This window comes from Bacillus rossius, chromosome 15 (assembly GCF_032445375.1).
Source record: "Bacillus rossius redtenbacheri isolate Brsri chromosome 15, Brsri_v3, whole genome shotgun sequence".
In the NCBI taxonomy this organism is placed as follows: domain Eukaryota; kingdom Metazoa; phylum Arthropoda; class Insecta; order Phasmatodea; family Bacillidae; genus Bacillus; species Bacillus rossius.
In genome coordinates, this window is record NC_086342.1 from 21,308,396 (window position 1) to 21,334,944 (window position 26,549).

Consider the following 26,549-nt stretch of genomic DNA (forward strand, 5'->3'; position numbering starts at 1 on the left):
AACTTGATTTTAGAATAAAATGTGCGACGATTATGCAAGAAAACACGGTACTCTGCTGTTAACATTATTACATTATATCAAAGAGATACAATCCAGCTGATGTTACCTATTATTTTTTCTACAGATTGGAATGATTGCGTGGCTTGTTAAGCTGTACACGCCAGAGTACCCATTGGGGCGCGAGTTGATCCTCATTGCAAACGACATCACGTTTGTGATTGGTTCGTTTGGGCCGCAAGAAGACTTCTTGTTCTACCGCGCTTCGCAGCTTGCTCGCAAGATGCGCATCCCTCGTATCTACATCGCTGCCAACAGCGGGGCCCGACTGGGGCTCGCGGAAGAGATAAAGCAGCTCTTCCGTGTGGCGTGGGAAGACCCGGACGAACCAGAAAAGGTAGTTTGTATTTTATATATACAGTAGGTCCATAAAAGAATGTCCCAGTTATTAATTTTAATAATATAACTGTAAGCATTGTAGAATGTTGGTTCAAAGTCACAATTAAAGAGTAACTCAAACAGTTTTAAATAAGCGATTATGCGAGTTCTGCTTTGTTGTTTTTTCGCTTGCAGTGCCACCTACGCAAAATGGGTACTCCAGAGCGGAAAGCATTTTGTGTTCTGCAATTTGCTAAGAGTGAATCTGTAATTTCAGTTCAACATGCAATTAATTTAAAGTCCGTACCGGTTACAGTTGCTACATCCTTGAACACCAAATGACAGACGTTGTGTGTATCTTCCTGGCATGAAGATTCATTCATTGTGCATATTTTATTGAATTTTTTTTTCAGGGATTCAAATATTTATATCTGACCACAGAAGATTTTACTAAAGTTTCTGCGATGAACTCAGTTCGTGCAACACTCATTGAAGATGAGGGCGAAGCCAGATACAAGATTACTGACATTATTGGTATGTGCAATCAAACAAAATTGGTTAACTGCTGATTAAGTTTTAGAAAGTAGTTTTAGACCACCTCGGAAGTTTTAAATTTTGTGTCAGTAGTAGTTGTTAAGACACACACATTACATTAGTGAATCAATTCAGACTACAATTTTTTTTTATGTCTTGTTTTACTTTGACCTTTGAACCAGTTGATTTTTAATTCTGATACAAAAACATAACTTAGCTTTATTCAAAGTAAAAAATTTACATTTATTTTCTTTTGATATAATGAATTTTATCAATTATTTTATTTTTGTACATGGTCTGAGAATGCAGGAGACAGATAATTTTAAGGAATTTTGTATGACACATGACAAATTGCTTTACGTAATACAGAAGAACTCTGTGAAGAAGTTTCTCAAGGTACTTACAAATTTTAACTTATTAACAGTGAAAACTAATTATAGGGGTAAAATTGTATGCATTTATAGGTCAAGTGATACATTTTTAAACTTTTTATTAGTGGAATTTGCTTAAAAGGGATATACTGTACATTTTACATGCAGAAAATCTTGAAAACAGGATAAAAAAAAACAGGATTTTGAAAGATGTCTTAAAACCTGGAAAACACAGGGGAATTGTTAACATTCTAGTACAAAACAGTAGCCTATCAGTAATTTTTCATACTGTACATGCAATGTCTTAAAGAAGCATTTACTTCAATCATAAATTAATGTACTGTTAGTAATCCATTTTGTGTTTTTACTGACAATAATTAAATATAAAGGTTGGAAGAGACTGAGTAATAATTTGAATCATAGTCATATATCTTTAGTTCTTTAGCATGGTCACAATCAATAATCGGTGATGTATTCTTTCAAAGTTTGATAAAAAAAAATCATATTTTTTTTTTTTTAGACAGGCAGTGTTGGTTACATAATGTTGATGGAAATAATAGTGCAAACTGTATATTGTGAAAAAAAAAAAATTATAGTCAATTTTTTGTGTGAAGTATGCTTGTTGAAATTTTTTTTAAACAGTAATTTGAATTGTATTATATCTGTTACTTTGCCAGATATACCAACGAGACAGGGAAAAGAAAGTTAAATGGGATGGGGAGAACTCGGCAAAATGAGCTGAGTGAAGTAGAATTGTGGGCACCGCCCCATTCAAGGTTCGATGTCGTCAGAACCATCTTTTTAGGGGCCCGCCTAGTAAGGGGTGTATCTGTCAGCACGACGCTCGCTGGTATTTATTTCGCTGTATTGCCTCTAAGTGCAAGGCTCTGAACTGGCTCGCAGTCTTCTCGTCGTCACAGGACAACTGTGAAATTTGAGCGGTGATCATAACATTATATAGCTGAGAAATGAAGATAAAAGTGTAATACAAGCCCCTTAAGTGCTTTCAAGAATCTGTACCGTTTGCTTTATGCCTAAAAATTACTCTGAAAACACGCCTTGTGGTCATTTTAGCTCTCTTAAAATTACAGTTTAAAAACATAATCCAGCACTAAACTACTTATCGGCCCTCCGTGAATTCTTAAATGCTTTTCGTCAACAGACGCCACTCTGATATCTTGAGCAATTTTTAAATTGCATGGTTTCTATTGATGCTCTCCACACTGTTATGGTGCCCGTGTGGGCGGGTCCCTTAAGCCGCCATGCCCAGCGACCCATCGCTCTTGGGTGCTGAGGCAGTGGGTGTGGCTTGTTGCGACGCTTTGAGGTGATGGTGTAAGACCTTGTCTTGACCCGGTTCCTCTTATTCCAAACATCTGGGAGAATGTGCTGTCAGCAGTGTCTTGCAGTAGCTTGGCACGCTGCCCTGGGTTAAGAACTGTGGCCGGCTACACTTGCGACATAGTTTGCTCCATTGCAGTCATTTATTGCAACTTTTCCTACAGATTGTTTGCACCTTCACTACTGACTGTGGCTAAAGAAAAAAAAAAATTAAAACTAAAAAAAAATTTGTTAATACATATCTTTATGTAATATTGTAAATTTTACTTTGATGCATGATGCATTTTAACAATAAAATATTTGTCATAAGCATGTCTAGCACGGAATTACTTTTAATAATAAAAATAAATTGGCAAGCATCACTGCATTTGAAACATTTACTAACATCAGTAATGTAAAAATGAGTTAGTAAGAGATGCAAGATCAAACTAGTGATATTATTTTTCGTAGCCACTTTGTCTATACATTATAATACAACCTTCATGCTAAATAGTTATTTATTGAAAGATTTTTTTTTTTTGAAATTTTAGTTATTTTTTTTTAATGCTTATTAATTGAATGATTTTAGTTACATTTTGGCACTTCATTGTGTAACCACTTTTACTTTGGTGTTACATGGTGCGTTGCCATGCTTTTCTGTGTTATTTTATCGCAAATCACCATAGGTATAAACTTGTTCTTAACTATGGCTTGTGCCCCACATGCATTCACACTGAATTGTTGTTACATTCCAGGGAAGGAGGATGGAATCGGCGTGGAAAATTTGCAAGCAGCCGGCATGATCGCCGGAGAGACTTCGAGTGCTTATCAAGAGATTGTAACCATTTCCATGGTTACGTGTAGAGCGATCGGCATTGGTTCTTACCTGGTGCGGCTGGGTCAGCGAGTCATTCAGATAGAAAATTCGCACATTTGCCTTACTGGCTACAGTGCATTAAATAAGGTAGATTTTTTTAAAAAAGGTATTTTGTGTTATTGCATATGTCCATATTTGTTTGGTTTTGTTTTTGTCACTGCTGCTACGTGATCCACTCACCTTCCGTGTGTAATCCGGCTGTGGTTCCCCCTCAGGCAGTGGTTAACTAGTATTGTCCACATAGCAGCATAGATCACTACTGTCCTTGTCTTATATTTGTCGTGCCCACCGCTCAAGCCCCCGGCTGTTGGTGGGCATGTAACAAATTTAAAATAAATAAATATAAAATATAAATAAAAATAACTATATTCTCTAAAGAACTTGTGTGCATTTCAATAAAGATTTGAAACTTATACCTATTGGATATTGATACAGATAAACCATCATACTTTATCAGGGTATCTACATTCTGGAAATTCAGGGAATTTAATTGATACATATCCTCTTAAATTCATGGAAATTCCTCAGTGATCATAATTTCTGGGAAGTATGCCATGCACCGGTATGCCATCACCCATACTGTGAAAGCAATTTTTTTTCCTGATAGTTTTTTTAGTGCATAGTTGTACACATATTAAAATTTTATGTTTGAACTAGGCTGGCTATGGGCAGATTGGATGCTAGATTTTCATAATGTATTTCAGAAAATTGCAAATATTTAGTATCTTATTTAGTGAAGTTATTCAGGAAAATTGAATATTTTTATCAGGGAAAGCCCTGCCTATGATTTTGTACTTTAATTTTCTTGCATTTTGCACCATTATTTCCATTTATTTCTAAAATAAAAATAAAGTATGATTTTTGTTTGCAATTCATTAAGAGTTAAGGGTTAGTAATTAATAATTTGGCTGGTCCCATTTTTATAAAACTTTTCTTGTAATTAAAAGGTTGATTTTTTTCTTTCTTCCTCAAAAGCCGCACATAATGTGGCTCATGCATTGTTACAATCTGTTCGTTCAAGTTGTTGGGGCGTGAGGTCTATGCTTCAAACAACCAGCTGGGAGGCATCCAGATCATGTACAACAACGGCATCACCCACAAGACTGAACCACACGACATCGACGGCATACGCACCATCGTGAAGTGGCTCTCTTACATGCCGAAGGTAACTGCAGGTTCCGCTGATGCTTAGCTTGTCAAGTTTCACGACACCATCACACTGAGTACAGAATGAAAACAAAAGCTGTACATGTGGCTGACTTCTTAGCAAGTTAAGCTACGTTACAGTAGTTGGTATCTTCTGTTGATGTGCTGTAGTACTTAGTGAGACGTTTGTACAGATTTAAATAATGACAACTTGCATTATGTTTTTTCAATTCTTATAAAAAACTTAAATTATTAAATTGCATTGATTTTTTTGCACTGATATACCATTCAAAATTTATTTTAAAATATACTTTACATTATAAATAATGTAATTTGAATCTCAATTTGATAACTAAGGAAACAATATTATAAACATAAAAAAATTATGTTCAAAAGTTAAAGTATCTGCATGTTATTTTTACTGAAAATACATTTAATGAAAGCCTTTTTACATTTATATTAATTATAATTTTTTTTATATATAAAAAACAGTATTTGCATTGACATCTTGTATCTATTATCTGCGTATTTTATTTTTTAACAGGACAAAATGTCTCCGTTGCCTGTAATGGAGCCTGTGGACTCCATTGATCGTGAAGTTGAGTACATGCCTACGAAGGCACCATACAACCCTAGATGGATGCTCGAAGGCAGAGTAAATGCTGGTAATCACTCTCTGGCTTACTCTTAATTTATATTTTTTGAAATATCTTCATAATATATCTTTTATTTACAACTCGTTGATCTTGTTGTAAATACCAGTATTCAAATGGTAATGTAGCAGCTAGCAATTTATTAAGTTGATTTTTTTGAAGGTCTACTTTATGTCCAGTACTCATAAGACATAAACTTCAACTAAATCATAGGTTATATTTTTGTTACATATGCTGGGAGATTTATTCCCCCTCCCCTCCATATCCCCCTTCTTTCATTTCAATTACAGCCTATAACAGATTTATTTTATTTTTATATCTGGTATTATGTTCATAGGTTATATAAACAGTACTTCTTATTGTGTTATTTTATACTTTTTTTTTATTTTGAAACGTTACATATCTTTTTCTATCAAAGTCAAATGTTTTTACAGTAATGTAAGCAAAATTTCTTCTTCATGGAACTTCATTCTCATTAATGGATCCAATGTGTTTTTTGTTTAAGAATGAACTGTAAAAATGTGTTCCAGCCCTTTCTTGTATAGCTATTAATTTCAACATTAGGAATTTTTTGTGATTTACAGGGAGTTGTTTGTTTATTTGAGAATTTCTCAAGAAAGTTGTCTTTGTAAAAGTATATGCTTGTTAAATGTTTGTGGACTTGTGGCATCTACCGTAACTAATATTTGTTTGCATTTGATGTGAAGTTAAAGCTTTTTCCATATCACCTACTGAAAAATTATAACAATCAAACTTTATGGTTAAAAGTAAATTTATTAATGAGCCCAATATATCTACCCAGAGTTTATTTCAGAATGTGCATTATAAACAGCAGAACTGCCTAAGTTCACACTGGGAAACAAGAGGCAATGAAGACAGAAAATTTTTTAAGTTGAAAACAAGGCATGCAAACAATTTGTTTTGCACCACCAAAAAAAAAGAAAATCTAAAATTTTGAAAGGAATACATACATGTATTTATTTTATAGCTGTGTTAAAGTATTTATAACCCAAACATGAAATACCATTAAGCCCTCTAACAGGCTTAACAACTTAAATAATGACAATTAGATTGCTTTCAGATTTAATAAATAAAGTGCGGTGAACAAAAAAAGTAAAAATTATAATTCACTATTATTTTTGGCCTTTATCAGCAATAACATAGTTGTACATTTTTACTATGTGAAATAATATCCCTATCTTACGAATCGACTGCCTCTGGTTTTTAAGTTTATGAATTGATCCATCCTCAATATCATAGTGTTCCGGACGCCTGCCGCAAAAGTTACGTCGCGGCCGATTTCGCTTGAGTTTACGTTGCCCATCTTCTGCCCCCATTGGATGATTCTTGGACGTGGTGCTGTCACTGCGTTCTTGTTCAGCTCTTTCTCTGCAGCCCCGGGAACCACCTCTCTCGTTGATGTGAAACAAGAAATAGTTTTTTAGCTCATTGGCCACCCTATAGGTTGTTACCGGACGACAATAAAAATCAGACTCGGGAATACAAACGATATCTCTGATTGCTGGATTGGGACAGTTCAGTAAATAGTTTCTATCGGAATGTGCCTCGTCTTGGCAACCTCCAGGGTATTCGTACTAGCACACCTAACTCTTACTTTACTCTCGTTCATCGCTAGCCACTGTGGTCGGTGGCTTCCACACACACTCATTGCTGTCTGGCACACTTCTCCTGCACTCGTCCACTGCTCCCTGACGTCACGAGGTTGCGTGACATTCAAAACGGAGTCCGTTTCACCATGTATGAATATTCGTTAAAAAATGACTCAAATATTTCAAATATCATAGAAAAGTTGGATGAATAATTTCCTCATTAAACAAACTTGAGAATATTTTGATATTTGTATATTTGTCTTGATGTAAGCTTTTGGACAATCGCCATTGCTAGGGACCGAAAAAATTTGCGGGTTCAATGACCTCTAGGATGAACTCCATAGTTCTACGTTCACTCTGTCAAATGCCACCCACTCATTGGCTGCTGTCTTGTGAGACGTTCCAGCGTAGCAGCCTGTGATTCGATAAAGCTTTCGTTGGGTGTTTCTCATTGGCTCAGAGTCACCCAGGTGAGTTGTGAACCAATAGCAGAGGCAGCACTGACGAAATAACGATTTGTATTTTACCCTATCGCAAAATGAATTCGCAAATTTTTCCGGTCTCTAGCCATTGCTCAGCAATGGCGTATGTCCAAAAGCTTACATCAAATCATGCACTCCCATTGCACAACTCTTTCAAAGATATTTGTATATGAATGGACCGCATGCCTGCATGTATCTTGAACTGCCCGTGTCTCGCCTGTCCTGGCGACGGCGGTGACGGCTGCAGGCAGCAGCAAGTGGGAGAGCGGCTTCTTCGACCGGGGCTCGTGGCAGGAGATCATGCAGCCGTGGGCACAGACCGTGGTGTGCGGCCGCGCGCGCCTGGGCGGCATCCCCGTGGGGGTCATAGCCGTGGAGACCCGCACCGTGGAGCTCAACCTGCCCGCGGACCCAGCCAACCTCGACTCGGAGGCCAAGGCCAGTGTTTCACCTGACCCCGCTTGTTCCTGCGGCCAGATATCATTTATCATTTTAAAATCAACCTGATTTTAAATTTCTTACATCAAATATTTCCATGTCTTTACTGTTGTGTAGAGTAACCATGGCATCTGATGAAGAAATGAAAAATAATTCTCTTAAAAAAAGTAGTGCTAATTAAATACAAAAAAAAATTTAACCAACAAAGAATTACCATGGAACAATATATCTTCGGTATACTGCTAAAAGTGACCAAGTCAAAACGTGGCCAATATTACATTTCAAAAATGAATTTGGGCTTAAAAATAAAACCATATAATAGTGTCTCTAGTAATAATTTATAAGTTTGCAAGTTTTTATTACTTAGATTTTTTAGGGTCATCAGGTTGTTGATGTTATCATTTTTGGAAAGCCTTTGTATGTAACGCATGTGGAGTGATAGCTAGTAATGGTTTGGTTTGTTTGGCGTCACTTTCTCAAACACAGTGCTCCACCTAGACTCTTCTGATGTCTTTGGGTGTTGAGCATCAACCTTTCATGCCCTCTTACCGCTCTTGCCTGTTGAGGTCTTGCCTACGCTCTCAGCGTGTTAACTGTTCTCGTTCTGTGCAGACTGTTTCGCAGGCTGGCCAGGTCTGGTTCCCGGACTCCGCCTACAAGACTGCCCAGGCGATACAGGACTTCAACAGGGAAGATCTTCCTCTCATCATATTTGCCAACTGGAGAGGGTTTTCCGGTGGCATGAAAGGTGAGTCTGCGCTGTGTATTTGTTGTGCGCTTATTACAAATGTAATTACATTGTGTGTGTTGTTTTCACATTTTCTCACTTCTTATTTAAGCTCTTCAGAAATGTGGTTTTTAAATTATTATTTTTTAATTCATCATTGCCCTTTTATGTTAAAATATTTGTTTGTATTCATATACTAAAATTCTAAACCTGTATTTTTTATTACTTAAATAAGTAGATCTTACTACTTATTAGAAAAAAATTACTTTAATTGATAAAATATTAATTACGTACTGCGTGACGCTCACTTATTTTCACTATACGTGATCTATTTTCTTGCACACGTTTTAAGCCACTTTCCGGTCCACTGCAGGATCTTTTAGCAAAAGACGAAAAGACTGAATTATTAAAAAAAAATCCCTATTGTTAACAAACATAAATATTTGTCACACATCCATACAACTGTATGGCCTCTAATTTTTCTTGGCGTACAGGATGTGTTGACAGTTAATATCAGATGTCCGTATGTTATTTAGGTGGTGCATTTGCAATTTTTGTTTGTATTGAGAATGCTCTTCATTACTATTATAGGGTGTTTACACATTACGAAAGGTACAAAGTCTAGAAAAGGTAACATAGGTAATTGAAGGACTGGTCATGAAAATGTTTCAATGTATTACCGTGTTTTATCGCGTTATCATCGCACTGTTAATTTTGAGCGTCAAAATCTGGAAAAAAAATCTTGCATAAAAGTAGCATGTGTTTTTGGTCCTGCTGTTAGGCTCCAAGTTATTGTGTAGTTAGGAAACGACCTTGCCAAAGATCACAAGACAAAGTATTGATCTATAGTAATCATTTTTCAAGTTTCTAACAGGCAGTGTGGTGGTTATAATTGGAAAATACACTAATTACAATTAAACTTGTTTGAGAAGTACCCGCACAATACAATTTTCTGTTCAGTACCGTCAAATGGTTTGGTTCCGCCATTTTCTCAAAAAGATGTACTCCCCCCCCTCCTTTCCCCCCATGAAACAATTTATATTAAAGTTGAAATCCATCATTCTTTAAGGTATTACCGCTTACTTATCTTATTAACAGAAATATGAAGTTGTCCGATGTGTTAATATTCTTCTAAAAATGTTTCCCCACGTTTTAACCTTTGATTTTTCGTTGCAGCAGTGTAGCGCGTATAAAAATGTAGCCAGAGCTTGTTAGCGTCATCATATTTGGTTACTTTGAGGCCCATATAGACTGAGCATACGTAGTTGAATATCGTTACTGATAGTTTGCCGATTACATGCAATGTGCACGTTCTGTCTAGTGCCAAGTAGATATCTATATGTAGTATCTTAATATCTTAAAATGGTTATGTATTTTAATAAAACATCTGTGTGTTGTTAATAATCTGTATCTGATTTTTACAAACATTAAATTAAACGTAAGGGATAGAAACCATTTTTGGTAAGAAAAATATGTTGTCTGTTGTCGTTTGCCTGATCACAATATTTATTGCTTCAAAGTTTAATCAAGCATACATATCCATTTTTAAGATTGGTAGAGTTGGTTATGTCATTATTGATGTGTTAACTTTGCAGACTTTAAATTGTGTAGAAAAACTTTTCTCAGGTCAATTCTGCACGTTATGTATATTTGTTGAAATGAAATGTTTTTTAGTAACATAATATGCCCGTTAGCTTGTCGGATAGGTAGATGAGACAGGGGGAAAAAAATGTTAGGCGAGACATGGAATTCTTAAGGAAATTGACTGAAGTATGAGTGTGGGAATTCTGGTTATTCTTTTAACACGTTTGATTTATAATGACTTCGGTCTGGAGGTGTCGTAAAAACCGCATTAATAAATAAATAAATAAATCGTGTTTTTTTTTTGTATTTGGGATGTAAACTATGCAGAGGTATAATGTTCAAATGTTTCTCGGCCAGACATGTACGACCAAGTGATGAAGTTCGGCGCCTACATCGTGGATGCGCTGCGGGAGTACAGGCACTCGGTGCTGATCTACATCCCTCCGAACGGCGAGCTCCGCGGCGGGGCGTGGGCCGTCGTCGACCCGACCATCAACCCCCGCCACATGGAGATGTACGCCGACGTGGACAGCAGGTACGGACGGCGGGCGCAAAGATGTGGGAGGGCGCGCCGAAAATCGCTCACAATGTAAATTTCCTACCACAACTGCTATAACTGGTAAAAACGTTTTTTTAACTTGCGTGCCAGGAGTGTCTAATCCGATTTACAATGTAACGTCTCAACATATTTATTTTAAAATACTCCGAGAAAAATGTTAAGTTCATCATTAACATAAAAAAATTGCAAAGGGAGAAGTTAGAAAGTTTTAATGCGTCCTCTATACGAATACAGTACAATGTTGTCAGAGAGGGTGGTACCACTGGCTGTGAGGAAGAGCATCCTCTATATGCTATGATGATATCATCAAAATCTTTGCTGCAAAAAGGTCTCGCAAGTTGAGTTTGAATCTTTAAAAAAACATTTATGACGACAATTTAATGAACAAGTCTAGTGATTATACGGACTACTTTACGAACATAGTGGGTTCGTGCATGGAAGTTACAGTAGCACAGAAGCTGTTACATGTAGGTATGGAAAATGCTTAAATAGCACCATTTTTCCGTGGGAGGGTCCCCGGACCCCCGCTTTATTGGTGTTGTATGTGCAAAAATAAGGGGGGGGGGGGGGGGGGGCACGAATCCATTCATGCTCCGGGTGCCAGAGACTCTAGTTGCCGCCCTGGGTACGGACCATGCTGGTGCTCCACCTCCGGCCCGGTTCGAACTGGCCAGGTGGAAGTTTTTTGGAATTTGTGATTTTACTTTGCAGAAATAAGAAAAATACTAACGGAAGTCCCCAAATTATTTATGATGACAATAGTGCAGACTTTAAAAAGATTAGTCAAAACACAACAAAAAATTAAAACTTGCTAATTACTAATTATTTTTTTATTTCCAACTTTTCTATATTTTTTGAACACTCAAACACTTAGAGATTTTTTTTTATTCTGAAGAGTATTGCCCTAGACAAGTTTGTTACAAATTATTATTTTTTTCCCCAAAGTGATCCACGTATCAAACATCGGTCTAAATGGCTCTATTTTGTCTAGATAAGTTGTAAGATTTTTTAATGTCATGTTTGTTGAGTAGTACATAGTTTTTATGAATAAAAATAATTTATTATAATAAACACAATAACATTATCTCCGGTTTTAAAAACAAAATTAGCCAAAATATAGTAAAATATTGTCTACTGTAACTAGAGACAAGATTTAATGGTTTTATAATTATGCCAATTATGTTTTTTTTTTAAATAGATTTCTGTGTTATGGTTTTTATTTTGTGTGATCTCTGTTTATTAATAAAGATAACACCATTTTTTAAAAATTACAACATTTACCTGTTCAATGATACTTACTTTACCTTTAACAATGACATTTTTACTGATTCATGCTGCTCTTTTACATATACAGTAATAGTTTGTAATAAGTGTCTCAAACTACTGGGAACAATACAAATAAATCAGCAAGTATATATGTGTGTTTGAAAAATATACTCTCATAATGTAAAAATTAGTTATTAATAAAATTTGCAATATTAAAAAAAAAATTGTGATCTATTTAGTACATACATTTTGATACCTACTAACTTCATGTTAAATAATTTACAGTCATTGAATATAATATACTAAAAGATTATGTTTTTGTAATCTGAGTTGAGATTTGATTAAATGTGCTGATTAATTTCATGATTTTTTTTTTGTTGCATTTCGGTGCTTTATGGTGTTACATGGTGTTACATAGTGTATTTATTTATTTATTTATTTATTTATTTATTTATTTATTTATTTATTTATTAATATTGTAACATGCCCACCAACGGCCGAGGGCTTTAGCGGTGGGCAAGACACATACATACAAGGACAACATATAAACAAAACAACACAAACAAAATACAAACAAACAAGTAAAAGTTGAAACATGTATAACTATTAAAAATAAACATCAAAAATATGAAATGCATAAAAAATAAATATACAAAACATAGACATTACAGTATAATGAAAATTACTAAATATTGCAGGCTTATGTAAAAAAAAAATTAAAAAATAAAATACATTATTGTATACCGAGCAACACTTTTAACAGATTGAGATGATCAGTTTTACTGAAATTAGAAATGAGGTCGAAAAAATCACATGATTCGTGCTTGTATCGCAATCCACGGTGCGATTTCAAGGTTTCAGAGGGGAGGGAGGGCGAGGGTGGGGGGGGGGGAGGGGGTAAAATTCCCTTGTCCCGCCCTGTTGTTGCGCCCCTGATTTAGGTGTTGCGTGGTGTACGTATTGACACCGTACAGTGGCGGGATGGGTGTCTCACGGTGCAGTGGCGGGTGGTCGCAGGGGCGGGGTGCTGGAGCCCGAGGGCCTGGTGGAGATCAAGTTCCGCGCCAAGGACCTGGTGAAGTGCGTGCACCGGCTGGACCCGGCGGCGGCGGCGGCGGCGGCAGAGCTCCAGTCGGGCCCCGACCTGCCGCTGGAGCGCCGCCGGGCCCTGGAGCAGGAGGTCAAGGAGCGCGAGGCCCTGCTGCTGCCCATGTACCACCAGGTGGCCGTGCACTTCGCCGACCTGCACGACACGCCCCACCGCATGCACGAGAAGGGGGTCATCCGGGTGAGCGCACGGGACCGGAGCTTATAGTCCCAATTTCCCTTTTTCAAAAAAACAGAACAGTTCAGTGTTATTGTTTTTTTATTTTTGTAGATACAGTAAGTCCTCGGTTTACGTCGGGGTTACGTTCCTGAAAACCGCGACGTAAATAGAAACGACGCAAAATGAGCCATGTTTCATGCCACCGGCCGGCCACGGCCCAAGGTCGGCCGGAAGCGCTGGCATACAGACGTGACAACGGGCAATTTTATCAGCAAATGACAACCGACAGCGTGGGAAACAAGTCCAACTAGTACTTCTCAGCTTTATAGAATGGTTATTTAACCAGCTGCTTTATTACCTTTATTGATTGAAATATAAAAACAGATATATAGTACATACTGTACGTAAGAGCAGGAAGCGTCCCTCATGATGTATGATAAGATAAGGCGGTGAACGTGTAGTTTACGCTACATAGCATAAATTAACTACCGAAGGAAACAAAGAATTATAAACGAATTATATACGGTGTTTTGGTTAAAATAAAGATTTACGGTCATTGTAAACGACGTTATTGTGAATCGGCAAGAACTTAAATTGAAACATGAGTACTCAAACATTAGCGACGTTAATCCGAAACGACGTAAATCGGTACAACGTAAATAGAGGACTTACTGTACAGTAAACTCCCCATTACCCGCGGTGCGGATCATCCGCGCATGCTACGAAAAAAAAATACAGCAAATATGTAAATCTGTATTTTATTACAAGTGAGCAAATTCGAACTCTACTGACGAGCGTATTGTGTGCGGTATACAAGTGAAACGCCGCAGGCCTTCTCGGAACTCACGCGGCAGGCTGGCATGCGTAATTATTCAGTACAAATACAAAAATTTCATCGTCATTAAAAAAAAATTTTTTTACTGTTAATTGTAACGTTTGCTGTACATTAATGTTTCCTTTCTTGTTTCCCATTTTTTGCTTTTTGCGGAATATCCGCGATTTTCACTATCCGCGGTGGTCCTGCCACTTAATTTTGCTGATAATTGGGAGTGTTTTGTACTTACTACATTAAAATATAGAATTAGTAAGATGTATGTTTACAATTAAAATTTTTGTTAATAAATATGTCCAAAACATGTACATTCAGAACAATAAAAATAAATTGGTGAGAATTTGTGGTTCAAAAGTGATTCAATAAGAATTGTAGGATAATACAAGTTAAATTGTTTATTCCAATCTATGCACTTCGGTACAATTTCCGACCAGAAATAAAGACATTCCTCTAATTTCAAACATGAACAGATTACTTTTTTTTTTTTGGTGATTTGAATGAAGTTTTTGTTAAATACTGCTTAATTCAATGATATAACTGACATGTTGGTGCTATTATGTGTACAATAGAACCCTGTGATAAGGTTCCGGCTTATAACTTTTTCCTCCTCTTCTTCTTCTTCTTCTTCTTCTTCTTCTTCTTCTTCTTCTTCTTCTTCTTCTTCTTATAAGGACAATGAATTTATTTCCTGCATATAACGTTTCACGAATGGTGCATTTCCTGCTTAGAACATTTGCTTTCTAACATTCAAACATTACAAGTGTTTTAACAATTATTATTAAATTTTTTGTACTTCAAACCTGTATATTGTATAAAAATAAGTGTAATACAGTTCGCCAAGAACAATATTCACAATTCGATTCGACTTTGCAAATATTTTAAACATTTGATTGATATAAGTTTCCATTAAAAAAATATAGTATTCCCACAGGCTTAATTATTGATGTTAAACTATTGAACTGTTATCTAAAACTACTAACACCTATTTTTTTTAATGTTAAAACTTTTGAACACAGTTTCTACAATTTTACTGATAATTTATTGGACTGGAAAATTAGGTTTTAACAAACATGGCGCATTTGATGTTTGCTCTTTGAGGTTGGGAATTGTAAGACGATTGCTGCGCTGTTTCTTTTGATGTTAATTATATGCTTTATTGATTCATGCCACAAAAGTACAACTTACATAAGCACAGGTATTGTTTATTTTTTTATATTTTTAAGTTTATAAAGTAACATGTTGTTAAACTATTACTTACAGGATGTTATTCCATGGCGCCAGTCGAGAAAAATTTTGCACTGGCGCCTGAAGCGTCTTCTCCTCGAGAACGAGATCACGAATGAGCTCCTCAGCATCCAGCCGAACTTGAGCCTGGGGCAAGCAGAAGCGATGTTGAGGCGGTGGTTTGTGGAAGACAAGGGAACCACCATGGTAAATTTCTTAGGAGTGATTGTTATTTTGCATTTGTTCCAAGTCAAGCATCTCTATAATGGTTGGGCATCACGTACATTTTTACAAAAAAAAAAGCTTAAAATAATTATTTTATCCGCCACGGTAAAAAAATTTTTTTTGAAAAATGTGTTTTTTTTCTTTGGTATTTACCTTTGTTTAGAGAAAAAAAACATTTAACTTGGAAGTCAAAATAGGGCGTAATTTTTTCAAAGATTCAGGTAGGTAATTTAAATAACGAAGAATTCTTCGTTTATTGATATTTTTCTTTAAAAGTTTCGTAAATTTACTGTAATCTCTAACAGTATACATAACCCTCGGTAAGGCATTCTCTAAGCACCAAGGTCCAGGTAACGGAAATGGTCCAGCACCTCGCATAGTTTACGGCCGCCACTGATCCGCAGTATATGCGGATGTGAAGAGACAACTTTACCAACACTGAACCCACGGAGGAGATTTATTCACAAAAATTTTAAAAATGTCCAACTCGATCGGGAATAGAATCCAAGACCCTTGGCCCACCAACTAGACGCTCTAACCACTGCGTGACATGTAGGGCTTGGAATACCTCATGCTCTAGGAAGTAGACCGCCGGTCTTTGTACCTGGAATTCCCGGTTGTTCGGTGGTCCCTCATGAACTAAAAGTGATCCATGATTTACTTTCATCATTTAGTGTTATAATTAAGGATAGGCCAATCAAATCCTCAAATCTTTAAATTCTATCAAATCTAAGGATTCAGTATTGGAGGGGAAAAAAATTGAAGAAAAATATTACAGGAAATAAGTAAACTAATAAAGTTCAACCCTGATGAACTCTGAAGTTTACAAGATATTCTACTTTTAACGTGTGATATTAAATAAAACTACAATATGTATTTTTTCTAGAAACTTAGTTTGTGAAACAATAATTTTAATTTAAAGGGTTTAATGTTTCAAAACCAATGTTATGTTAGTATTTTTAATTTCTTGTATATTATTTTGTTTTTGATCCTTGACACCTAAATTCGGATTTGTGGGGTATATTCGAGTTACTCTCTCGGATTCGAGTTCGAGATTGAGATTTAAAAAAATTGGGATTCGACCCATCAATAGTTGTAATGGATATTTAAGGTACCTTTTATGCCATGTGTATAATATATGTATATATTTATCCACATCACCTTATGTCCTGGTTCACTGAATAGTAGAAATTTTCTTTATGCATGCAAGGTGTATTAAGGATTTGTTGGTCCTACTTTTTTCTCGGTTCCCGGTTCTCGGTTCGGTTAAGGTTCTTAAGAAAGAGCACTAGTTAGGTGCTCACTATCGATTTAAATCTCTGTTTAAATTCTCTTCAAGTAATTCCACAAGGTTCTCACAGAGCACAGTGTTGATAATGTCAATCACGGAGGATTGTCTCTCGCCACTGTGTTTGAGACAGTCAGCCATAAGCTCATGTGACCTGCAACAGATAAGATTGCACACATTTTGTTTACCTGAATGCCCTCTTTTATTGCAGTTTTCATATTTGCTTCAAGCTTTGCCATCCACAACTTTTTTTTTTCTGCACACAAGACTGCAGTTTATTTATTTTTAAAAAATTCAACAAGTTGGCGATATATTTGTTTGATTTAGACATTTATAGTGTGCTGGTACAAGATAAATTCATACTGTAAAGTATAGAAAAATATATATTTTTTGTTCTCATTATGATATGTAAGCAATGTGGGATATTCTAAAGTTTGGTTACTACATAGTAACTTATCTTGTTTATGGTATTACTATCCATCATAATAGTGTATTTATAATTTATTTTAATAAACACACATGCACATAAACTTATCAAAAAAAAGTTAACATTTTTGGTTTTTAAGCTTGCACGAGCCTATAAGTTTTAGAATGTAGACCCTAATAAGCAATGAGACTCTGAAGAAAAATTTTTAATTTTTGTTTTAAAATTGAATAATGCTACTTAATGTTATATTCCTGATGAGGAATAATACTGTTGAGATATAGGAAATAGTTAGTGGTATTATTACACCACATAAAGTGGGACCAAGCATGATTGTAATTTTTATTATTTATTGTGAGGGCTGTGCGCATGTTCCCGGTGACTTTAAGGTGTTATGAATGGGCGCCACCACGTGTAAGGGCACTTGGACCCGGCGGAGTCTCTCTCTCAGGGCGTGACGTAGCCCAGGTGGGGACGAGTTACCAGCCCTTTCTACCCTATCTATCCAGACCTGGCCCGCTCTAGGCATCGGGCACGCCACACTCCTAGGCTAAGTAGACTCACTCACCACGTGGTTAAATAAAGTACTCAGGTTTTACTTATACCCAGATTTAATTCCACGAACACACCTCCCTCTACGCACGTTACACTTTAAACGGTTAAAAAGCCTGAGGCACGAACCGACTTAAGTGAATGCATGGTCCACCCACGTGGCCATGCGATAAAGTATGCTTAGTACACAATGTATAAAAACTGGAATGAGATAATTAATTATTAATACAGTCCGCCGACCGAGAGCTGCCCCGAGGATTGACGGACGAAAAGGTTTAAGAATAATTAAAGATGCAGAATTACTTGATCGGTGGTTTACAACGGTTGAGATCCCCGGGGTGCTGGCGCGTCTGCTCTCGGTCGGTGATGAAGATGAACTGGCCGAGAGCTGGCTCGTCTCGACTAACATGGCGCCTCCGCGCCAACACAATTACCGTTATTACATTCTGCGATTCCGTGCCCCGGCGAAAGTTAAGTAAATCATAGATTAACATTAAAAAATATATAAAAATTACTGGCAATTTAAAGTACATTAATATTTACGTAGTTATTGAGAATTTATATAAAAACATTCCTACCCTCGTCCAAGTCCGTGCCTATTCGGGTCCGCCCGGGCAACATCTGTAGTTTTTTAAGTAATGTAATATTTAAATTAAAGAAATACATGAATAAACTGCAGCAAAACACTGGGGCAAAAAAATGAATGAAAAAGTGTTTACAATTCACATTAAAACTTAACACTTTAGGGGGTCGCAGCACTGCTTCTAAGCGCCCTTTTGCCGGGCTAGAAACACACGCACACACGCACGCATGAGCGGGAGGTTTGAATAGAGGGTGGTGGTGGGAGGAGAGGGGTGGTGACGGCGTGAGGCACATCGGGCTTAGGGAGGGCGTAGCCCCGGCCGACGTCAATTGCTTTACATAAATGTTAAACCTCATGGTTTATTTAGCTAAAAAGATACCACTTGTAAAAAATGTTACTCTTGAATTGAGGATTTTGTATTTACAAGTAAATGAATGTGATTAAATCAGAGTTGCTACAATGATGTACATACGTATGTGTAAATATATAGTCCACTGGTGGATTGCTAATTTTTAAAAGAGTTGAAAATATTTGTTAAAAGTATATGTAAATGTATTAAAATAATGTTTTAAATTATATATGTTATATAATTTGTAATAATCGTGTCTAGGATAGATTTACTCTAAACAGAAATAACAAATTGTTTAAATGTTTTATTGTGAAAAAAATTTTCTCAAACACTATGTGGTGTAAGAAGAAACAAAATTAAACTTAGTAACACTTCAAAATAAATTAATTACATTCATTGAATTCCATCTATTAACAGATTATATGTTTGTGATTTCAGTAAACTTTTATAAAAAAAGTACTGATTAATTTGATGATTTTAGTTACATTTGAGTTTTATATGGTGTTTTAACATACTTCTCTATGTTATTTAGGTTTTATCGCAAATTGTCATAAAATTTTGATCCTAAGCATTTCCTAAATGATTTTTGTTCACGTTGTTAGGCCTACTTGTGGGAGAACAACGAAGCAGTCGTGTCGTGGCTGCTCGAGCAACAATCTGAAATGCCTGGTCGTTCCATCATCGCACGCAACATCAGTGCTGTTAAAAGGGATGCAACGATACAAATGATAAAGTCCGCTCTGGAGGTAATTACTAATCATCTTTATGTTAAACGCTAAACAATGCATTATAAGATATCTGAATATTTTAGTTTTAAAAGGTGTTTGGTTAACATTTTACATATGTACTTTGGTCACTTCAACATAAATTTTATCTAAATCTATCAACAAAATATATATATATCTTAAATTTGTGTGAATTGTTTAGTATAAGGACAGTATACATATAGTATGTTTTGGTTTAGTTACTTTAGATGGAAACAAATCTTTGATTTTGTATTTTTGTTTTACTAGTTATTCTGCTAAAACTACATTAGTTTTATTGAAATTGTGAGGACGTGTCCATATATTTTAAATGGTCCTATTTATTTTGGAGATTGATTGTATGTATTTATAAAAATGTTATGATGTGTAACATCTTAGCTCTGTGTACGGCATTTGGTGGGAGTTAAGGAACGGAAATAGGTGGCAACCACAGTGCTGCCATTTGTGGCGGATGGCGCAAACCATAGTTCACAAAGCCAAAGGAAAACATTATAGTATTAACTTTTTAATGAATTTTAATATGGGCAGTATTTTAATTAAATTCTGTGTCGAAAATCAGGTCCAAAGCCAAGGTTTCGTATTTTTTCAGAGCCATTTCAAAGACATTTTGTATATACGTATTTATTACGCTCTGCATTATTCTATGTTAAATGTCTGAGTTTCATGAAAACACGTGAATTTTCTCGTTACCAAGGTTAGATGTTTCACATCTCTGGCAAGTACTGAAAAGATTGCCCACATTTGTTTTTCTATTTATATGAATTTGGCAGATGTAGTAACTTATGGTTGCGTGTTGCGTTTTCCAGGCTTGCCCACAGGTGTCTCTGGAGGTAGCCTTAGACATCATCCAGCACCTGCCGCCCCACCTGCGAGTGGAAGCCCAGAGGACTCTGGCTCATGTCGACAGCATTCCCAGCGGTTCCGAGAAACCTACGATACAGGAGCAGAAGTAGCTGTGTGCCGCGTTGTTGCACCACGTGCGTGCTTTTGTTCCGACGTCCGGAATGTTCGCGGCTCAGCGGGAACTCTGTACGAACTGTAACTATGTACTGTTTTTTTTTTTTTTTTTGCCCATAGTGGGCAGCAGTGTGCAATAAATATTTATTATGAAACCATCGCAAAATGTTATGTGGAGTAGCAGTTGTCTCCGGATGTGTTGGACCGTAGGTATTACGCTTGTGCAGGAGATTGTGATGGTGATCGACTTAAGTGACAGGTCATAAAGAATGGTGTTGCTGATAATGCTCAATCATGAACTGGTTTATATTGAAGATTACTTGTCGTGGACCATAGGCAGTGCGTTTCTTGAAACTAATGGAATGCAAATGTTTCGAAAGCTTGCAGAAATTAACCATCTATATTAGCTTCATATGTATTTATTTGAGCTAGGTAGGATACTGTGTCGATATCCTATCCCTATGCATATTCTATTTTTCTTTAAAGTCTATGGAAATATTTTGAATTTTTAATCTTGAAATAGCCCGTTTATCATCCAATGTCATCGCTTTTCATATGGGAATTTTTTCCCCCAGCCAAAATTTGCTAGAACCAAAATACTGTATCTTGCCCAGCTCTTATACTTAAGTTTGTCATTAACGTCCGTTATGTGATCTAATTTTTAATAATTTAACTATGCCCCTGCAATTATTATGTTTTGAATATTGGAATGTAACTTTTTTTTAACATGGAAAAGATAGGTAACTTGTTATTAAATATTTTACGTACTACATTCATGCACGAGTTCATGCTCGCAGCTTATTTGTGATTTGTGGCATTAGGAATATTATGTTTTGACTGTGAAGGTTGCCAAAATGATCAATTACAACTGAAGATCACTTTAATAATAACTCCAAAAGAATCAGGAGTTCACTTTTTTTTTTTCCCCTGAATGTATAAATATTTGATAAATTTTCATGAAAAATGTAGTTTGATGGACATTTAAGTATTCTTGAGTTGGTATCTGAGAGTAATTTTTAAATCATTTGTTTGTTAATATGTATATCTGTGCAAGTATCACCAAAAAAAAATCAAGGAAAGTTGGATTGCACACAAATTTGATTAAAATTCGGAATTATTTTAACACTTAAATTTAATTTTAGATACAGGAGGTAAAGTTGATTTAGATACAAGAAAAATGTAGCATGGTCATTTCTCATGGGTTGAAACATCTATTTTTTATTGTGTTTGAAGACATGTCTTAAAAACCATTGCTGCATGCGACAAGAAATATTAACCATCAAAAGTTTTGGTTTTTAATTTGTTAGCATTAGAAATACAAGCAGCCAAAGTCAAAAACACCTTGGCTTTGAATCATTTTTATTTATTGAAAGAAATAAAAATGGTTGATGTAGAAAAGACAGATTGCATTTTGTTAGCACTTTAACAGTTACATTTTTGTTACTTGAGATTTTTTACAGCTAGTTATGTGAATACGTTTTATTCTCGGTCATCTGATTGGAAGATGTTTTTTTTCTTGTAAAGGGTTTGGCAGTCTATTCAGAAAACTTTTGTATTAAACTTGATTTAGCATCTTTAAAGTTATATTTCCCCGACCATTTGTAGTTGCTACTAGATTAAGGTATTGCTCAGTTATTCCTAGTTCTGTGAATAATGAATACCTTTCTTTCTATAGCTAGTCTGTAATATTACACTCGAACCATTGGACCAAGGTATGACTTAAATATTAAATAAATATGGGCCGGTCAAACCCTTGAATACCATTGAAACTCTAGAATTTGAAAGTTCTGAGATATGAGGAAAAAGATTGGAAGAAAAATATTGGATGAAATTAAGTAAATCAAAAATATTCAACACTGACAACTCTGCAGTTAACGAGGTTCAATTTCTGTTTTTTTTTTCTTACCAATCCTATTAATTTTTTATAGATATTGTACTTTTATGTAATTATGTAAATAGTATTACGCTATTTATTTATTCTGGAAACTTAGTTTTTGAAACTAACATTTAAAGGATTTAATGTTTTAACACCATAGTTAATATTTTTTCTTGTAACTTTTCCCCCCAACTCATGAGACCTAAATTCAGATTCAAGGTATAGATTTCAGGCACTCTTTGTAATTTGAATTCAAGATGATTTAGATGTTGTCCATATCTACAATAAAATTAATCTTTTTAAATTTTGAGGTCACACATTTTTCTAAACATCATCAGAAAACTAAAAATCTTTCTTGTTAGTGTATAAAAAATTAATCTGAATGTTTTTAGAAATTGTGTAATGTACTATTGTATTGTGTAGTGACTTGTGGTTCATCGTCATTAATCTTCTTGTAACAGAGCATTTTTGTAATGAAGAAACTATGAGAAGGTTTTCACTGTCAACTTATATAATAAATTCAGTAGTCATCCCTTGTACATTCTAATGCTTATACGCCTGTTTTTGTGCAGGTTAACTCAAAATCAATGTTTGCTGGTTGAAGCTGGTTTTTGACTACAAATATTGTCTATGGAATTTAGTCGGTAATCGTGCATCATTATGGAGATTTGGTTGCAAGCATTTGGGAATTTCATGACAGGACTCACAATTTGTTCGCTCCTTTGTGCCATCACAGGGGAAGCTCGGATAGTCTCTCTCTCTCTCTTTGGCTGTGATTTTGTGCATGCGTAAATAGCCACTGAATGTGAACTTACCAGGTAATGTTGCTGTAGTAACTTCTGTAGTGCTTTGTGCAGATATTTACGTATATTGTAACTGAGAGAATACTAGTTGTCTTTATCCAGGTGGACCTGATGGAAATTAGCTATGATGCTATTTGTTGTAATGGGACTGCAGTTCTTTGAATTATTGCCAGTTTGCAGATCTTATTTAGCTTCTTGTAGCAGAATTCTAATTGTTTCATGAAGTAAGGTATCAGTTAGTGCTAGTTTAGCGTGCAAGCAAGCCTTGATTCTTGGTGGCTACACTGGGGGCAGCACTATAGTGTTTTGTGTTACTGCAACAATACATCTGCAGTGTTACTCATATTTGCTGGTTCCAGTATGAGTATGTAACATTGTTTTGGCTTAATCCTAAGTAGGCTATGCTTTCAGGAGTATGTTAAGAAAGTTGTGATCTTAGCACCGATTTTCTATGCCTTTTTTATGTAATTGACATTAAGTATTTATCCATGCTGATATGTACAACTTTAATTCCTTTATTTTTTGTCTAGGCTGCTTTATAATTTCAGTATTGCCATTGAAGTGCCTTAGAGAGTAAGAAGGAAAAAGTAAACATTTGGCTTTACACTGTTATTTTTCTCGTAGCAAATTTGCCACTGTAAATGCATTTAAAATAAAATAGTTCTATTATTGTGCTCAAAAAGATGATTCTTTGAGTTTCTTCTCATGGTAGTTATTCCGATAGCAGTTTAGAAATAGGATATAGGTATATATTTTTCTACAGACTATTTTAATTTTAGCTTTTTGTGTGTAATTTACTAATAAAGCAGGTGTGGGCAGCAAGAATTCGTATAGTTTTAAGAACTGATTGGTTTAGTTTTTGGAATGAATTTATTTGGCATCAAAACAAATGTCTAGCAAAGTGTTTATTGATTTTATTTTTTGAAATATGTGCCAATCATTTTGGCTATAGATGTGCTTTTTAACAAATGACTATTTTTGTTGTACTGTTATAAAGGTGGTTTTTGTTTTATAATAACTTAACTTTTTTAACTACAAGTATTCCTGTAAACTATTTCAGTTTTATTTTGCAAGAAATTATTATTTTACTGTAAATGAATTCATATGTTAAATATTTAATATTTATTAACCTAGAAAAATTATTTATTTTAATAATGTTGTTAATATTGCTTATCTTTGCAGCTAATTTTTAAAAAAGTAAAAAAGAACTATTTAATGCACCAGTTCAGTACATTAAACATGTTTCATAAACTAGTGCAGTGAACAGGGTTGCAATCTCCTCTTTATGCCATGTAAATGAACTGAAAACATTAAAATAGTAAAGTATATTTAACCATGGGTTATGCATTTGATTGCAAGAAAAGTCTTCAGAGTGAGTTTTGTGTTGATGTTTGCCCACACTTGCAGCTAAAGTAATACTGCCATTGTTTTGCTATATTAAATAGGTACAAATTGTATACTTAATCTTTTATCATAAGTTTAAAATTTACCTGTGTGTAGAGACAAGATTATATGGTGAATACTGAATAGGGATAACACAGAATGTAAGTTACTACACCATATAACACCGAAATATAACAGAATTTACCTGAATAACCTTATTTTGTCTATTAACATATTCAAAGGGAATTTATATTATAAATTCATCATTTATTTTATAAATTTAGTTAAAAAATTAAAACAATTATGTACTAAGTACAAAAATTTATTTAGTTTCTAGTGTAAAGGTTTTTTCTACATATACTGTAGAAGTAGAAAAGTAAAAAATTGTTATTGTAATAAAACTTATTAACAGTAAAGTAAATAATAGCAGTCAATATCTATTACATCACAAGGAAAAAGCAGAAGGAAAGTGGGCTTCCACATTGGGTTTTGATTTTGTTTATTCATATTTATAGTATTGTCAATTTAAGACAGTAAACGTAAGTAAAATTCAAACTTGAAACTTTATATGCATCAGGAAAAAATTAAAGCAAAGCAATAAATCTAAGAATTTTTCCCATTGGAATTCTGAAAATATATATGCAATTTTAGTTGTAGTTCCAATGATATGCCATTGTGTTTTTTTTTTTTTTTTAGTATGACAAATTTGAGCAATTAAAATATTTATGTACAATATTAGTGACATAGGTATACAACATTCATGATGATAGAAATGATAGCAAAAAAATCTTAACATCCTTCAAAATAATTTAGTAAAATTTAAATCCATAAAATCTTGGCTCTACCTGTGGTGTCATAAATAAATTTTATTCCATCAGTAAGACAAAATCACTTATTTGGAATTGGAATTATTTTAATATTATTAATCTGTTTTGGTAGAAATTAATAAATTTGTGTAATTTAATCGTAAATTTTAGTGTTTGTCTCTTTTGTTTTGAAACACAACTAACTGAATTTTGAATGTACTGTATTTTGTTACGCCAATATTATCTCTTACTGTGAGTTTTCGAATCTACGTGTAAGTTGTTGGAAATTTTGAGTTAGGCTAGTTTTAACATGTTCCTGTAGCTGTGAAACAGATCAAATACAACACATATTTATGTTTGGACCTTGATGAATAATAAAAATGTTCTGTTTTTTTTTTAAATTTTGTTTTGTAAAATTTAATTTTGTGGTAGCTATATCATTACATGTTTGATATCTCAGAAGGTTGAATTATATGATGTGGATTATAGTCCACCTGTTGTAGTTCAGGAAGATGCTTTTTAAGTTGTATATTTGAGTGTCTTGATAATCCTCTACATCCTTGTTGCTGCCAACCTTACAGTAACCATCTAACCAACATTACCAACCTACTAGGCCTGTGTGAATATTTGAATTTTCAGATACTAATACGAATAATAAACTATTCGTATTTGATTCGACCTCGAATACTAACGCTTCAAAATAACGAATACGGTATTCGTTTGCTTACAAATACTGGAAATAGTATTCCTCATGAGCTTGTCATGTACCAATGTTAACTGGTGAGATTAAGTCATTTGTGCTTCAAAATTAAAAACATGAACATGAGCTTCTTTTAAACATGCAAGTACATATTAAAAGTTTTTTTCCCCGCATCTGTCTCGCAATAAATTAATGGAATAATTCATGTAAATAATTCAATACACAGCATATTTGTTATCTTAAACTTTAAAACAAATTAATATTTGTATTTTTTTCGTCACATGCACCATAAATTTAGGAGAGAGAAAAAAGTTAACAACCATGGAAAACACAGCCACAAAACACGGACACTCCATTGAGATGGCTATTAAAATAAGTAATCATCATAGTTCAACTGCGTATAAATCAATAGTCACAATCGAGCTAACTCCATGTGATACAGAAGCAGCTTAATTGCTGTATATACCTATGATGAAACAGACTTCCCGACTCAGAAGTATATAAATTAATGTAAATAATGGTTTGGATGCAAGATTAAATTAGCAAAAATGTTTTTTTATAATATTGCTGAACT

The 26,549-nt window shown here is 34.8% G+C and overlaps 1 protein-coding gene across 8 annotated transcripts in view; it reads left to right on the top strand.

Annotated features, from left to right (window-relative positions):
* Positions 1 to 25,676, top strand: part of LOC134539336 (acetyl-CoA carboxylase) — a 148,928-nt gene extending 123,252 nt beyond the window's left edge. For all 8 annotated transcript variants that reach the window (XM_063381272.1, XM_063381273.1, XM_063381269.1 and 5 more), the window contains 12 exons: positions 125 to 394; positions 789 to 909; positions 3,356 to 3,564; positions 4,499 to 4,642; positions 5,168 to 5,288; positions 7,616 to 7,806; positions 8,419 to 8,554; positions 10,475 to 10,652; positions 12,960 to 13,230; positions 15,302 to 15,472; positions 19,289 to 19,432; positions 20,257 to 25,676. In XM_063381272.1, the coding sequence (XP_063237342.1) occupies positions 125 to 394; positions 789 to 909; positions 3,356 to 3,564; positions 4,499 to 4,642; positions 5,168 to 5,288; positions 7,616 to 7,806; positions 8,419 to 8,554; positions 10,475 to 10,652; positions 12,960 to 13,230; positions 15,302 to 15,472; positions 19,289 to 19,432; positions 20,257 to 20,403 (2,103 nt within the window). In that variant the 3' untranslated portion in view covers positions 20,404 to 25,676. The remainder of the gene's footprint in view (positions 1 to 124; positions 395 to 788; positions 910 to 3,355; positions 3,565 to 4,498; positions 4,643 to 5,167; positions 5,289 to 7,615; positions 7,807 to 8,418; positions 8,555 to 10,474; positions 10,653 to 12,959; positions 13,231 to 15,301; positions 15,473 to 19,288; positions 19,433 to 20,256) is intronic.
* The last annotated feature ends 873 nt before the right edge of the window (positions 25,677 to 26,549 follow it).